The 16728-nt window shown below is 37.4% G+C and overlaps 1 protein-coding gene across 1 annotated transcript in view; it reads left to right on the forward strand.

Moving 5' to 3' along the window:
- The window catches only part of Aff2 (AF4/FMR2 family member 2), a 599435-nt gene that overhangs the window by 414872 nt on the left and 167835 nt on the right, over positions 1–16728 (forward strand). The window contains exons 5-6 of the mRNA XM_036174712.1: positions 7943–7979; positions 8266–8317. Of these exons, the coding sequence (XP_036030605.1) occupies positions 7943–7979; positions 8266–8317 (89 nt within the window). The remainder of the gene's footprint in view (positions 1–7942; positions 7980–8265; positions 8318–16728) is intronic.

A 16728-nucleotide genomic window follows, 5' to 3' on the forward strand; every position in this document is an offset into this window, starting at 1 on the left:
TATATACCTGTCTATATTCATTTTCTTCTCTCTTCAAGCCTATGTACATTTTTTCACATACTGTAATCCATTTAAATTCTTGTTCTATCTGAAGCTGTCTTATTGTGAATCTATTGCTTTAAACTGCAGTGGTGGGTTGGGGATTTAGCTCAGTGGTAGAGCGCTTGCCTAGCAAGCGCAAGGCCCTGGGTTCGATTCTCAGCTCAAAAAAAAAAAGAAAAAGAAATAAATAAACTACAGTGGCTAATACTGAAATGGCAGCTTTGGCTGCTGGCTCCATCCATCTCAGCTTTCCAACATGGTGGAATGCCAGCTTTTGGGGAACCATGATCACCTCCAGACTCTGGGAGGCAGTGGGTTTATGCCTCTATTAAAGTAGCCTGTAGCCCAGAACCACCTTTTTCTTTCTTTCTTTCTTTCTTTCTTTCTTTCTTTCTTTCTTTCTTTCTTTCTTTCTTTCTTTTCTTTCTCTCTCTCTCTCTCTCTCTCTCTCTCTCTCTCTCTCTCTTTATTGCACTAGCAAAAGCTATATCCATCACGCAGCATACTGCACAGTTTGGAGATACCTCTGTATAACATGGCGTAGGTCAAGCCCTCATGCCAGGAACCTTCCATAGAGTAGCTCAAGCCTGCATATTGTGGCATCTAGCTGCCCACATGAGACATGAAGCAGGGACCTATTTTTGGCTCTGTTTAGAATTGCTTATTAAATATTCTCAGGTTTCAGGTGGAAACTCGAGCCATTATCCCACAGCACATGACCATGACATGTCTTATAAAGAAAAACATTTAATTGAGCCTGCCTCACAATTCAGAGGTTTAGTCCATTATTGTCATGGCAAGAAGCATGGCAGCATGCAAGCAGACATGGTTCTGGAGAAGGAACAGGGAATTCTTCATTTTGATCTGTAGGCAGCAGCAGGAGGCTTTTCCATACTGAGCATAATTTGAGCATATGAAAACTCAAAACATATACCCATAGTGACACACTTCCTCCAACAAGACTACAACTCCTAATAGTGCTTCTCTCTATGAGCCAAATATTCAAGCACATGAGTCTATGAGTCCATTCCTATTCAAACCATCACATTCCACTCCCTGGACACCATAGGCTTGTAGCTATAAAATAATGCAAAATGCATTTAGTTCAACTTCAGAAGTCCACATAGTCTATCACAGTCTCAACAATGTTTAAAACTCCAAAATTCAAAGTCTTTTCTGAAACTCATGCAATCTCTTAAGTGTAATCCCCTATAAACAGATCACATACTTCCAACATATAATGTCATAGGATATACATTACTGTCCCAAAAGGGAGGAAAGGGAACATAGTGAGGAAATACTCAACCAAAGCAAGACCAAAAACCAGCTGGGCAAACTCCAAACTCTACATATCCATACCCAATGTCAAAGTGCTCTTCAGATCTCTAACTTCTTTCAACTTTGTCAACTGCAACACATTTCTTCCTCTTGGGCTGGTTCCACTTCCTGTTAGCAGCTTTCCTTGGCAGGTATTCCACAGCTCTGTCATCTCCAAAATTTTGATTTTCCAAGGCAATCCAGGCTTCACTTTCACAGCTTCACATAGTTGTCTCTCTTGGCCTCCATACAGGAACACCCTGTCATACACCTGGTCTCAGTAGCTTTCCTTATTTGCAGAGGAAGATTCTATAACCCCTTTCTCCAGAACCACATGACTGAAGCTACCAAGTTCTTCTACTTGCTAGGTTAGAACATTGCCCCCCTAATTCAATTGCACTTTATCAGCTTTTTGTTTTTAATGGTTTCCTTCTCTGCCTAAAATTGGCTATCCTGAAACTCACTCTGTAGACAAGGCTGGCCTCAAACTCAGAGATCCACCAGCCTCTGCCTTTTGAGTACTGGGATTAAAGGCCTGCATTATAACTTCTGGCTCTATGCTTCTCTTTAATTCCTTTTCACAAGTTGGAAGCTAACATCCAGCTCTTTTTTAATCTATTTATCCTTTTGAACATAGGATTTAGCTCTATTATTCCACTCCCTGGTGTCCCTTTTCTCCTCAATCTTTACATTTTGTATTTTTACTTATTCAGGTTGGTCTTTTTCATTATAAATATTTTTAAGAGTGAATACTAGTAACCACATGACAGAGCCTATACCAGGCTGTTTTGAGATTTTCTTTGCTAATACAATTAATCCAAAAACTCCTCAATTTAGCCTCAGGCAGACTTTTCAGATAAGAGCAAAAAGCAGCCACATTTTTTTTTTTTTTTTTTTTTGCCAAAATATCAAGTCTGGTCGCTAGGCCACATACTAACATTCTTCTCCTTTGAAACCTCTTGAGCCATATTCCACAGTTCAAATCACCCCCATCACCACTGTCTTCTATGCTCCTACTAGGATGGCCCATTAAGCAGCACTTAAAGCATTCAACAGCTTTTCTAATCCATAGTCCCAAAGTCCATATTCCTCCAAACAAAAGCATGGTCAGGCCTATTACAACTATACCCCCTCCCTGGCACCAACTTCTGTCTTAGTTAGGGTTACTATTTCTGCAAAGAGACACCATGACCACAGCAATGCTTATAAAAGAAAACATTTAACTGGGGCTGTCTCACAGTTTCAGAGATTTAGCAGCATGCAGGCAAGTCATGGTCCTGGAGAAGGATCTGAGAGTTTTACATCTTGATTAGCAGGCTGCAGAAAGAGACTGTCATACCAGGCCTACCTTGAGCATGAGACCTCAAAGCCCATGCCCATATTGACACACTTTCTCCAACAAAGCCACACCTACAGCAAAGCCACACTTCTTAATACTGCTATCCCTTGTGAACCAAGCATTCAAACACAGAAGTCTATGGGGGATATAGCTATTCAAACCACCACAGGAATATAGAAAAGTACACTATACACTATTAAGAAAAGACTAAACAATGTGTAAGTCTTCAAAGAAAACATAAGACTCTGAACACTATATAACTCTTCCTTGCAGAGTTGAGGAAATAGTCATCATGGAAGTGGTAACTTTTAAAGAATGATTAGGACTCGGAGTGGTGACAAAGAGCATAACATAACAATGCTTGCAGAAGCTTTGCATGACAACAGAGAAGACTAAAGGATGGTGTAATATGAGTACTAGAGTGTTTGGATTAGTGGTTTTAGAGGGTCAATTAGAAAAGTAAACTCTCTGGAAGTGAGTTTGTTACTGTAAAATAATCTGGAAGCTATGCTAGTAGTTTGATATTATTTATAAAATAAAAAAAGACCAATCATATTTTTTTAGATTTTATGTCCAAGCTTTTGACAATATCTGTCATTTAAACTCTGTTTCAGTAGTCTGATTCCCTTTGAATGGAATCAAAAATACACAGTAACCCTCACTGTCCAGTCTGGGTATGTGACATTCCTTCTCGCACCTATGCTCTCATTTCCCACAGGTTATACTGGGTTTGCCATCCTTTTTGATAGTCTGAATTCATTATAAGCACTTTATATAGAATAAATAATTCAACCCTCACTACAACTCAGAGATGTTGATAATTTGTTCATGTGTAATTTACAGAGAAGAAAACTGAGGTGCATAGTCATTAATTAAGGTGCTTCAGAGAGCTCCCATTAATAAAATTAGAAAACCAGTTTGGAGATCTAAATGATCTGAGAATGGGGGTCAAACTATTTCACATTACAGATGCCTATTTCAAAGGATATCTTCTGAACAGTGGCTGTGTCCAGTCAATATGCAGAAGATGGCTGGTTGCCCTTTTTTCTATGCTTGCACCAGGACTGGGTGATACTACCCTCTGAGAACCTATCCAAAAATGAAAGGATATTACAGAGCTTATCCAGAGAAGAGAACTACAGTCTTGGATGTGTTTAATCTAACTCTTCCATTGATGCTGCTTAATCTTTTTGAACTTCCTCTAAGCTTCATTTTCCTCATCTGTACCAAGGTGTTTCTCTCTCTCTCTCTCTCTCTCTCTCTCTCTCTCTCTCTCTCTCTCTCTCTCTCTCTCTCTCTCTCTCCCTTCCTCCCTCCCTCCCTCCCTCCCTCCTTCCCTTCTGTGTGTATAATTTTTCAAGACAAGTGATTTAGGAATCTGTAAACTTACAAAGACCAACACAGTTAAAAGTTCTCAGTTTAAATTTGCTTACCAATCACAAACTTAAAATACTCCATTTCTTATAGAGAATGTAAATCCCCACAAAGAGGGGAATAAACTTATTCTAAGTAGAACCAAGAGAGCAACATTATCCTTGATAGTATGTTGACATAGGCAAGTGGATTATAGAACAGAAATGGCACTGGATCCCTTGGGTCTTTGCATCTTAATGTATACAGTATTCTGTTTGTATGTATGTCTGCACATCAGAAGAGGGCACCAGATTTCATTATAGATGGTTGGGAGCCACCATGTGGTTGCTGGGAATTGAACTCAGGACCTCCAGCCCAGGTCTTTGCATCTTAAAATGCTAAATAAAATCAAAAGAAAAATAACACATTATTGTTAGTAATAAGTCTATGAATCAATCATTTTTAGAACCCAGGAACAGCCATTTACACTATAATGGCAGAGCTGACGGATGATGACAAAGACCATATGTTTCCAAAAACCTGCAATATTTACTATATAGCCCTTTAAGGGGAAAAAATAGCTGACACTCTAAAATTTATGTGTTTCTGATCACATGATTGTCATTCTGGTGGTTATTTAAAAGAGCATTACATGAATTTGCAAATATAGATAGGCCTCATTATGAACTGGTGTATATGATATTTTTATGCAAGAAATACTGAGTTTCATGTCTGGTGACATTTTTTAATACCACATGCAATAACGATTATTGTATGAACATCGTTTTTTTCCCCAGAACTATGATATACACATTTATGATTGTATATTTATGTACAGTGACTTTGGAAGAATATAAAAGTATTTTCTTTATTTGTATATCTTGTCTAAAGATGATTTATCAGGGTTAGCATTAAAATTAATGTCAATAATATGTAACATCAATTATATAAAATTGCAGAATGACTTCATCCTCTTGTTTGCTTCATGCATCACTACATTGGTCCACCGAAACAACTAATTGTTTGAGTATAAAGATCATTTTAAAAATAAGTTGACAGAACAAATACAAGGACTGTGAGTTTTACTCTCCTATCAGATGTTTGTTTTGATTGACTTTGGAACCTGTGTTTAATTTCCTGAAGGTATACAAGTCTAAACTTGCCCTTCATCTTTGTAATGAAATCCTTTAGAGAAAGAGTAGATAGAAATAATTGTTTAAACTTAAGCTGATGCAAATTGTTAGCAACTCATTTTTGTATATCTAAGAAAGACATTCTTGATAATTGAAATTCTTGGATAATTTCAGAGAATCCACTTGTTGGTAATTATTTTGAAGTATAATTAACATTTTTCTGCCATCTTTAGAAGGTTATAGTGAACATTCTTTAGTGTTTCTTCATAAATTTGATACTATTATCAGCATCAATTAGTGTATGTGCTGTAATAGTACAGTATACTATAACTGTGCTCTCAAGGGATAAGAAGACAGATAAGAAGAATGTTTTCCTCCCCATTAAATGGCCATAGATTTGTGTGCTTTCTCTAAGTTCTGACTTTGCTGTGCCATTTTCCCTGTGCTGTTAATTTTCATATCTCATTGATCCTTACCAGTGATATGACCCCAACAAACAAATTCCCTTCCTTGCCATCTGTAATTTCCTAAGAGATAGGATCTGATTGTTCAACATTTCAGAGATCTTTCATCAAAAGGTAGTTAGTGCTCTAGTGACAGAGAGACAAAAGACAGTGGTGTGTAGGTAAATATGAGAAAGATACAGTGATATATATGTATAAAAATGTAATGATAAAACCTGTGATCAGTACACAGCAACACAATTTCTAGCTCTTTGTTTGATTAGTTTTTCCTTTCTATTGATTGAATTGGCTTTTGACAATTTCATGTGTATGTGTATATAGTGCATTGTACTTACTCTCACCAGCCCTCAATTCTCTTATCTTCCTTCCACATCTGTCAAATGCACTCTCCTCCCTACAGACCCTTTGCCTACATTCATGCCTTTTCCATTTATGACACAGTGATCATAACCAAAAATCAATGTGTAGTCACAGGTTTAAGAGTTATTCCTTGGATCCATGTTGGTTCACAAGTGAAGGCATTGGCTATCCCTCCCCTAGAATCCATGAGTTGCCAATACTTCAGCAGGGAATGTAGGGTTCCAGGAGCCCTTCCCCAATCCACAATTGGCTTTTGACAGACCTGTCTTGTGCAGGCCAGTGCAGGAAACCATAGCTGATGTGAGATTGTGTTTGCAATGACTGTGTTGTGTCTTGAAGATATAGCATTTCACAGTCTTTATCCCTATCCTCTGGCTCTTACAGTATTTCATTCTCTTCTGCAATGTCCCATGTACATTTGAGAGGGTGGCATAAATGTCTTGTTTAAGGCTGAATATTCAACTGTCACTTATTCTCAACATCTTGGGCAGCTTTAGAAGTTTTTGAGCAGTAAACTTTATGCATGGACTACTGATAATCTTTACCTGAGAGGGATTTCCTACTAGTTGCTGAGTTAATTGTAGTTTTCAAGAGTGATCTTCACAAAATTCAAACTTCTTATAAAACAGGTACAATAAATAGACTGAACAGATAAAGCACAGCACAGACCTATGTTCCTTTACTTTTTTACAGACAAATTATGCTGTGATCTTTTTTCTTTTCTGTAGTATAAGATTTAACCTATTGAATAAAATGACTCTGATAAAGCCAATTTTATATTTACTTTCTTTGTGGTGATAGTGATGGAACCCAGGACTTAGCTTGAGTTAACTGCCTCTGATTTTGTTCTGAAGTAATTGCTAGTTCTCTGTTGAGTCCCCACTACTGTGTATGACCTTATGTATTTGTTACTTTTCTATTTCTGTGATAAAATATCATGACCAAGGCAACTTACAGAAGGAAGGGTCTATTTGGGCCTATGGTTCCAGAGGGCTAAAAATCCATCACCATTATGGCAAGGAAGTATGGCAGCAGGCAGGTATGAATGATGATAGAGCTCTTATCTCCAATCTTAAAGAGTGAACTGGTAATAGCACATGGATTTGAAACCTCAAAATCTACCCCCAGTAACATACTTCCTCCACCAAGGCCACAGACCTCCTAAACCTACCCTAAGCTGCACCACCAACTAAGTGTCAGAGACCATAGCAAACATTCTCTTTCAAACCATTCCTTAGCATTACTATAATGCTTTTTCCTGCCACATTTGCCAAGATCTGCACAGGTGTGCCACACTCCCAGCAAGACTCATAAGTTTAAATCTAGATTTCTCAAAACAGTGAAGGAATTTTGTGAAGGGTGATTTTTAAATAAAATCTAAATCATTTAAATAATATAGTCTGCTAACATTTCAAATTACTTCCTATACCTCAACAGGCTTGTAATAAAGTTTTTTGAATACCTTGGTTGAACTAAGTTAAAACTTGCACATTTAAAAAAAAATTTACCAAGGGAGAAACTTGACATATTTATTAATTACAATCATGTTCACACTTTTACCAAAACCATGATCATGTGTTTCATTAAACCAAGTACCCTTGATTTTCTTAGATGTATCATTGCCTATCTAAGTGATAAATTATACACTTGAATTTTACACAAATGGCTCATTTGTTCTCATGTGGGACACAGATCCAAATAGACATGACCCTTACTTTTAATTATAATAAGGTGACTTTTTTTTAAATTTTGTGGCAGCAGCCTTTGTTAGTAGGTAAAAATACAGCTATACACAGAAGTTTAACTAATATAATTGTTAATAGTGATTTCTTATTTACAAGCATTAGTAAAATTATATCATCAGCAATAACAGATAACTCCCCTCACCCCCATACCATTTTAGTGATGTCTGTATTGTATGTTCTTCCTTACAGGAATCTCAGCATCTGACTCCAGGATTTACCTTACAAAGTAAGTGGTTTTTGTTTTTATTTTTTTCAATTCCTTCTTATGCCAGTCATCCATATTCTCACTTTCCTTACTTTTACCTCTTTTCTGCTTAATGTCATTAAAACATGAAAGAATAAAGATAATGAAAGGTTACTTGGTGATTTATCGTTCTAGTTCATCTTTTTCATCTATTATTATGACAGAAGGCTGTGAAGTTATCCAGGAAGGCTGCATGTTTAGAAAGTAATTTAATTCTGAATTTACAATAGAAGCATGAAAAGTAATTGTTTGTGTCCTTTCTATTCAGAGTGGAATGACCCAACCAGCAGAGCTTCTACAAAGTCAGTATCATTGAAATCGTGAGTATTTGGCCTTTCTGGGGCATTTTGGCACAGTCAGCACCACAGTGCTGATCTACTTCTCCTTTGTGGTTGGTTTCTTCTTTGAGACTATGAACCTTTTACTCCCAGGTTGACACTAGTGGGGATCAATCAAATTTTCATTACTGTAGTGTGTTTCAGCTGCTGTAACATATGTACCATAAGCTGAGAAGTTTATCAATAGGAGACATGGGTTTATAATAGTTCTAGATTCTAGGAAGTCAGAGGCAAAGTGACTAGAATAAATGGTATCTGCTGAGATAGACATATTTTCACTCTAAGCTCATATGGTAGAAGTGGGAAGAGGTCCTTCTGCAGTGGCTCTTGTAAAGACACAAATTCCATTCATGAAGGCTCACCATGACAGAATTCTCTCTCCAAAGTCCTACCTCCTAGTGATGTCATTTCCCAAGGAAGGATGACAAATATATATTTTGAGTAGATACAATCATTTATACTAAACTACCTGTGATCAGCAAGAAGAGTAAAAATGAATGTGATTAGTAACAGCCAAGGTCAATACTTGAAAAGAACTGTGACTTCAGTGAAAAAAAGATCTAGATATTGGTTTCCCACATTTTAATGAGGTTTTGAACTTCATGTAACTTCAATGTCTGTAGATAAACAATAGCAAGCTCCAACTACTAAGAAGGGCAAAGAATGGGCAGGAAAGATAATATGGCTTGATACCCAGTTAGCCAAAGATGCCACTGTTTGCAGATCATCTGTCATCTGTATTTTACAGCCAAACAAGGACATTCAGGAAGACTGAGAAAAAGATGGCACAGTACCAGATTGAAGTTTAAAATTCAGAGCCCTGCAATTCACTCTGCACTGTCTTCATTTTTTGTTAATATCAACCAGAGGAGAGGTTTATAGAAAAATAATTTACTCAGATTAACTATTGTAATTTTATATATCCATTTACCCAAGAGTATATCAATGGAATATTTCTGTCATAACTTCTTTCTTTTCTAATAATAAAAAATGGAAATAATAGTATATGCTTAAAATTTTTGAAAATAAAATAATCTATGACACACAAGTTGTCTAATGAAACACTTGAAGTGAATTGCTCATCTTTTGAAAGATCATGAATAATTGCATAAAACAACTGGGAATGACTTCAAATAGACTGAGACACTGACATAGTCAATGGTGCTTCCATTCCATATTCTTGTTTCAGTGTAGTAATTAAATCTCAAAGCCCTGACCTGATCACAATCCTTTTTGTTGTTGTTGTCTTGCTTTGTTTTTAGAACTGACCAGTACCTTGTAATGAAAAGCTCAACTTTGACAATAAGAGTCTTCAACTTTAAAGCACAAGGCAAAACAAGGAAGAAGAATAAGAAAATTTTTTTGATGTAATGATCACACTAATGGAAATGCAGAAATAAAAATAATCTCTGATATTGTGCATTTCATCTTTTCCATTCATCATATGAACTGCTCTTTTTGTTCTGAATGAATCATAGATCTCATTTCCAAATTGGCACTCCTACATTACCATTTTGCTACTAAAAATAATAATATACATAAGAACAAATTTGTGAAGACAATGCAGGTTTGCAAACAAGGAATAATATAAAATTGTGTTTTAATGGCAAAATGATCTTACTCCTAAAGCATGTATGTTAGAATTCCATTGTGAAATACACCATATATTGAAATATTTTAGTAGCATAAACCTAACCCAAGGAAACTCATCAAGGGTCACTTAAAATTGGAGGCTGCATTTCAGAGAACAGCATTTTACTGCACAGGGTATAGTACAGATGGTAAGACTCAAATTCTCTGTAAAAAAGAGTCAACAAGACTTGAGGCTACTAAGTCTGTTTTATGAATGAATGTCTTCCGAGTATTGTCCATCAGACTGTAATTGCAATACTTCCCTTCTTTTGGCAAGGTATGGATTTAAAATAAGGAAGGTCACAGTTGTAATAAAATCATTTTTATTTTAGCCTTCAAATTTTTATCAGCACAGTCATTATTATTTTCTCATACTTTATTGCAGTATAATTTTAAGCCAACTTCTAGGATTTTCCATTTTACAGGGTAATCCCGAAGGTGATTAAGACCATTCTGAGTGTAGACCAACTACCAATATTTGAAATGGTAAGAAGTAATTCCCAAGACAATAAGGCTATGACAAATGCCTACTCAAGGCCAGCAAAAGTCTAAGGCACACGACACAATGCTTAGTACAGTGGAAAGAGATTAGAGCCTTAGAAAACAGGATCCCTTAATTGCTGAGATCATCTATTAATTTTGCCCAGCTTGGTTTGCTTTCTCTGCTTGACAAATTACAGATCTTCCTTTCAAGTGTGGATTGTTTATAAGAATTACATGCATGGGCACCAAGCCTGTGATCATATACCTCAATGGGTCTTAGTTTAAGCATACAACTACCAAGTTCCCTATTTGTTCTTGACATTTTATGCTCTTTCCATGAGCAAACCCCAACACTTAACTAGCCTTCTAGAGAAGGGGGTATTTTCCCACTCCTCTGCTCTACTTTGTTGACATATAGTACTTTTACTGCCTCCCATTGAGACATGAAAATTTGATTGGGTGAATTTAGGAGCCTCTACTCTGCCTTAGTCATGGTATTTGGAGAAAAACATTGAATGTCAAATATGCAAGTTTAAGTCACAGGGTAATTTATCTTTATTTTAAAGTACACAGAGTTCCTTAAAGGAAATTCAGCAACGTAATGAGCAAATGTGTATACACATATGAGTAACTCCATAAAAGCTTTTTAGACTGCAAATGTAAGCATACTCTTTAGTAATTAAACTACATAAAAGTGTGTTTAACTTTAATCCTTAATACTTTCTAGAGGATTGAAATCCCAGCAGTCAGCTGCCCCCACTGCCAGTCCTCAGCCTCTGTGAGTCTGAGTTATATTATAATCTTTAAAATACCTTCTCAAATCTCCTAAATACAATAGTTTCTAATCTTCTCCATAAATCACTTATGTTCCTCAAATAGGGAAAAATATTAGTGTTAGAAGGTCAAATTATTTTTTTCAGGAATATAGAGTTGTATTTGGATACAAATATTATATCCATTCCATATATTTCACTTACTAGATTCAGGCTCTCAGTGGACACACAATATATCATGTTGCTTTGTAGATTGTTAAGGAACCCATTAAGGGCCAATAGAAAAAAAAAACTTGGATATATTTTGAATGGCCTAATCAAATTGATCATAATATAATCATCAAATACTTGCCACTACATTCTTACTTGCCTCTTTATATTTGAGTGTTGGGAGGCATTTAAAAACAATAGCAACAACAAATGAAATGTATTCAATTGCCCTGAGAAGAATTCTAGATAGCTTCCATGAACCCACAAGTGTCCATTCAGTTAGCCTTTGGACTAAGTTGTTTTATGAGCACTGTTGTGAAGATGGCAACTCCAGATATTAAGTTCCTTTGTTAAAGTAGGTCATTAGCATTTGGACTCTGTCCAGTTGGAAACCATCCAGAAACCCTCTTATCCAAGCAACTCTGGGTTTTAAAGCATGCTATTGAGAATGTCTGGATAGTTTCCATACAAGCCCCAATGTAAAGTCAGATGTAATCATGATGCTTTTTTTCTCATGCCATAAAACTAGTACCTCTACTTATAGAGTTGACTATGTGTTTGAAAACAATAAGCATGAATCTAAAGAATTGATGACAGGCCATTTGAAGTCATATTTACTGTGTCTAGCCACAGTTTCCATATGTGTAGTTAATATGTTTATTTGCATAAACAAATGTATGCATGGAATTCTAGGTAGTAGGAAAGGAAGCTATGACATGAAGGGCAAAAACCTCAAATAATGACCATTGTGCTTTTGAGCACACCTGTAGTAGTACTTGCTCTTTGGGCTATACTGCCCAAAGGAGGCAGTGCTTCCCACCAATGCCTGACCTCTATGTTTAATCTAGTGGCTGGCTCTGTCTTCTGATCCATAGGCAATTTATTAGGGTACACAATATATCACCACACTCATCTTCCTTGCCTGAGGATCAAAGACAGAGCCAGCCACTAGATTAGACATAAAGACCAGGCAATGGTGAAAAACACCACCTCCTTTGGGACATATAGTCCAAGATCAGGTGAGGAGCAAATACCACTATTCATACCTGTCCTGATGATCTTATCAGTCACCCTGAAGCTATGATACAGTCTCTATCCCTAAAGCTTATGCGGTCCACTTGGAAGATAAAACCATGTATCCTTATCTCAATGGGAAATTTAGGCTACAAAGGGCTATTTAAGCAACACTGTTTTCAGTTAAAATAATTTCAATGTAGGCTAAGAGCCTTGTGTATTTAAATATTTCTCTCTTCCCACAAGGCTTCCCTTTTACATGTGCTTTGATGGCTTCAGGAATTAGATACTGCAAATGTGGCCTTTGTCCAGGCTTGTTGGTGCATGCCTTTAATCCTAGAACTTGGGGTGTAAAGACAAGAGGATCAAGCGTTTGAGGTTTGAGGCCAGCCTGGGTCAAATGAGACTCTGTCAAAAAGAAAATTTTAAAAACTAAAGGAAATGAAGATGTTGGAAGAGGAGAGAGAGAGAGAGAACGAGAGAGAGAGAGAGAGAGAGAGAGAGAGAGAGAGAGAGAGAGAACGAGAGAGAGAGAGAGAGAGAGAAGCTGGTTAGTAGGTATGGGCTCCACAAGAAATCATACCTCTCTGCTTTGTAAGTTAGAAAACTGGATAAAAAATGCTTTATTTAACCCAACTGTCATCATCCCTAAACTTCCTCTAAATGTTAGGAAGATTTCATTACTCTAGAGAATAACAAGTTTATGAGAATGTGTTTTCAAGAATGCTATAACTGATAGAATGAAAACATTATTTTGTAAATGAATTTTCACCAATTTAACAACAACAAAATATTCCTCACATTCATTATAGGCATGGCCATCCTTCTGTCAAAACTTTCATCATCAAAAATGTTTCCTTTGAATAGTTTATATGCAATTTATGAGCTTCTCTACCTTATTGAATAGCAATAATCCACATTCTCTAGCACTTTCAACTATTCTTTCCTAAGTAGATGTTTGCTCTGCTACTTAGATGTAATTTTGCTAGCAAATTGGCTTTGTGATATAGCAGGGAAATGTTATTTTCTTAGTCAGATTATTCCTAAATCAAAATATAGGATTTGGTACTTGAAATTCAGCAATGCTGTTAATCATTTTGAGTTACCCCAACAACTTAATTTCCTGAAAAAGCTGGTAGTTGTAGTGACTTTCAGTAGTTGTAGCCATTCTGATTTTTCAGCTAAAGAATCATGCCAATACTTACTTTTAACCTATCTTGTATGCCCCGTGTCTCACATCATTCCAACTTTTCCAAAGGATTTAATATACTTTGGGAAGTTCTCCACTGCATCAGGACAGCCACCTGGGAACAGAGAAAACAAAATTTGGCAGTCTGTTCAAGCTGTGAATTAAAGGTAATTCACAGTTTGAAATGAAGCAACACGAGATCCTTAAGAGGAGTAATCAGACATTAAGAGGATTTTACATTGAGGGTTGTTTATTGGCTAATGTTGCAACAAACAATATCGGCATTTGGAAGGTTCACATCAAGACATGCTGAAGCTGTTGTGGCTTGATGGATGCCAAGACTTAGACATCAGGCTCATTTAAAAGGAGCTGGAGATTGCTACTTTCACCATCACACATAATTTTCTCACCTAATGTAGTTGAAAGATCATGTTTTATTTTTGTGGTGTTGTTCATAAGTTCAACAGTATCTTAGCATTCAAATATTTTAGATGCATTTTGAGGGAACTTTATAATTAGAAAAAAGTTTTTCTCCTCTCTTTGGGAAAAATTGGGTGCCTCTTCTATTTGATTTGCATCCATATCTACATTCATTCAGTCACTCATCCATCCACCCATTAAGACTTTCATTTCTTTCAGCAAATATGTGTTCAGTCCCTACTATGTGTAAATCTCTGGATCAGGCACTGTAACTTAGGGTAAATGCTGCCAGTCTTTCTCTCAAGGAACACATAGTCTCAGTAAACTTAGACAGCATTAACTCAACTAATTCATACTTATGGAGTATCTAGTACATGCTAGGCCTCCCCATTCACTCTTTTATTTTTCATTTTTAATTTAAAAAAAGTTTTCTTTCCTTTAACATACTATTCCCTGTTCCACCTCCCTCCCTTTCTCATACTCCCCCATACCCATCCACATCCCATCCCATCCCATCCTCAGAGAACGCAAGGCCTCTCTTGGGTAGTCAGCACAGGCTGACATACAAAGTTGGGGCCAGAACTTGTAGCTGAAGTTTTCCTGTGCACGCCCAGCATCAAAGTTCCACAGCCACTTACAAAATTTCTGGTCCTCGGGACCTGTCCTTAATGCATAAGCTGACTGTTTGGAGCCTGGGGCTTATTCAGGGACACTTTGCTCAGCCTGGAAGGAGGGAAGAGGAGACTGGAGCTGCCTCAACTGAATCTACCAGGCTGAGCAGAATCCCCAGGGAAGTCCTTTCCCTGGAGGAGATGGGAATGGGGGTGAGCTGGGGGAAGGGCAAGGGGGGCAGGAGGAAGGAGGAGAGGGGAATCTGTGGCCTAATATGTAAAATTAAATTAAATTATAAAATAAAAAACAAGAGTGGCATATGACAAAAAAAAAAAATTCTGGTCCTGTAACCTCTCAGACCCAAGTAAACACACAGAGGCTTATATTAATTAAAACTGCTCAGCCATTAGCTCAGGCCTACTACTGACTATCTCCTACACTTAAACTCAGACCATTTCTGTTCATTTATAAATTGCCACATTTTCCATGCCTTTAACTCTGTGCCATTACATGCTGCTTCCTGGACAGTGGGCTAGTATCTCCTGATTCAGCCTTCCTTTTCACAGAATTCTCCTTGTCTGCTTGTCCCTCCTATACTTCCTGCCTGGACAATCAGCATTTTATTAAACCAATGTACATAAGCATTATCCCACAGCATCCTCCTCCTTGCATCAAGGCTGAGTAAGACACCACACTATAGAGAATGGGCTCTAAAAAGCCAGTTTGTGTACCTGGGATAAGTCCTGGTACCATTGCCATGGAACCCACAGAAACATCAAGCCACACAACTTTGACCCACATTCAGGGGGCCTAGTTTGATCCTATGCAGGCTACCCAATGTCAGTCCAGAGTCTATGAGCTCCCACTAGCTTGGGTCAGCTATTTCTGTAGTATTTCCCATCATGATTCTGACCACCCTTGCTCTTATAATCCTCCCTCCCTCTCTTCAGCTGAACTCTAGAATCTTGGCCAAGTGTTCTGCTTCCATCAGTCAATGGGTGTAGGTTTTACAATGACAATTAGTGTAGACACCAATCCAAGTGCAGGGAAAGGCTAGTCCAAACACCCTCTCCATCATTGCTAAGAGTCTTAACTGGGTACATCCTTGTGGGATCCTGTGGATTTCTCTAGCTCCAGATTTCTCCCCAACCCCTTAATGGTATACTCTGTCAAGATAGCTCTTTCATTGCTCTTCTTCCCCTTTCCTCCCCCAAATCAGCCATCTCAAACTTTCATGTTCCCACCATCCCTCCCCTCCCCTTTACTCTCCTTTACTACTCCCTTCCAGTTTACCCAGGAGATCTTATATCTTTTCCCTTTCTGGGGTGATCTATGTGTGTTCCTCCTAGGTTCTTCTTCTTTACCAAGCTTCTCTAGGACAGTGGAATGTAACCTGGTTATCTTGTGTCTAATATTCACTTATAAGTGAGTACATACTTTGTCTTTCTGGGTCTGGGTTACCTCACTCAGGATGATTTTTTTCTAGTTCCATCCATTTGCCTACAAATTTTATGATGATATTGTTTGCTTGTTTGTTTGTTTGTTTAACCACTGGGTAATACTCCATTGTGTAAATGTACCACATTTTCTTTACTCATTCTTTGGCTGAGGGGCATCTAGGTTGTTTCCAGGTTCTGGCTATTAGTAATAATGCTGCTATGAACATAGTTGAGAAAATGCCCTTGTGGTGTGGTTGACCATCTTTTGGGTATATGCCCAGGAGTGGTATTGCTGGATCTTGAGAAAGATTAATTCCCAATTTACTGAGATACCTCCATACTGATTTCCAGAATGGCTGTACAAGATTGCATTCCCACCAGCAGTGGAGGAGTGTTTCATTTCTCTACATCCTCTTCAACATAAACTATTATATGTGTTTTTTATCTTAACCATTGTGACAGACATATGGTGGCATCTCAGAGTTGTTTTGATTCACATTTCTCTGATGGCTAAAGATGTTAAACATTTCCTTAAATGACTTTTGGCCATTTGAGATTCTTCTGTTGACAATTCTCTGTTTAGATCTGTAGCCCATTTTTTAAGTGGATTATTTGATATTT

Source organism: Onychomys torridus, chromosome X (assembly GCF_903995425.1).
Source record: "Onychomys torridus chromosome X, mOncTor1.1, whole genome shotgun sequence".
NCBI lineage: Eukaryota > Metazoa > Chordata > Mammalia > Rodentia > Cricetidae > Onychomys > Onychomys torridus.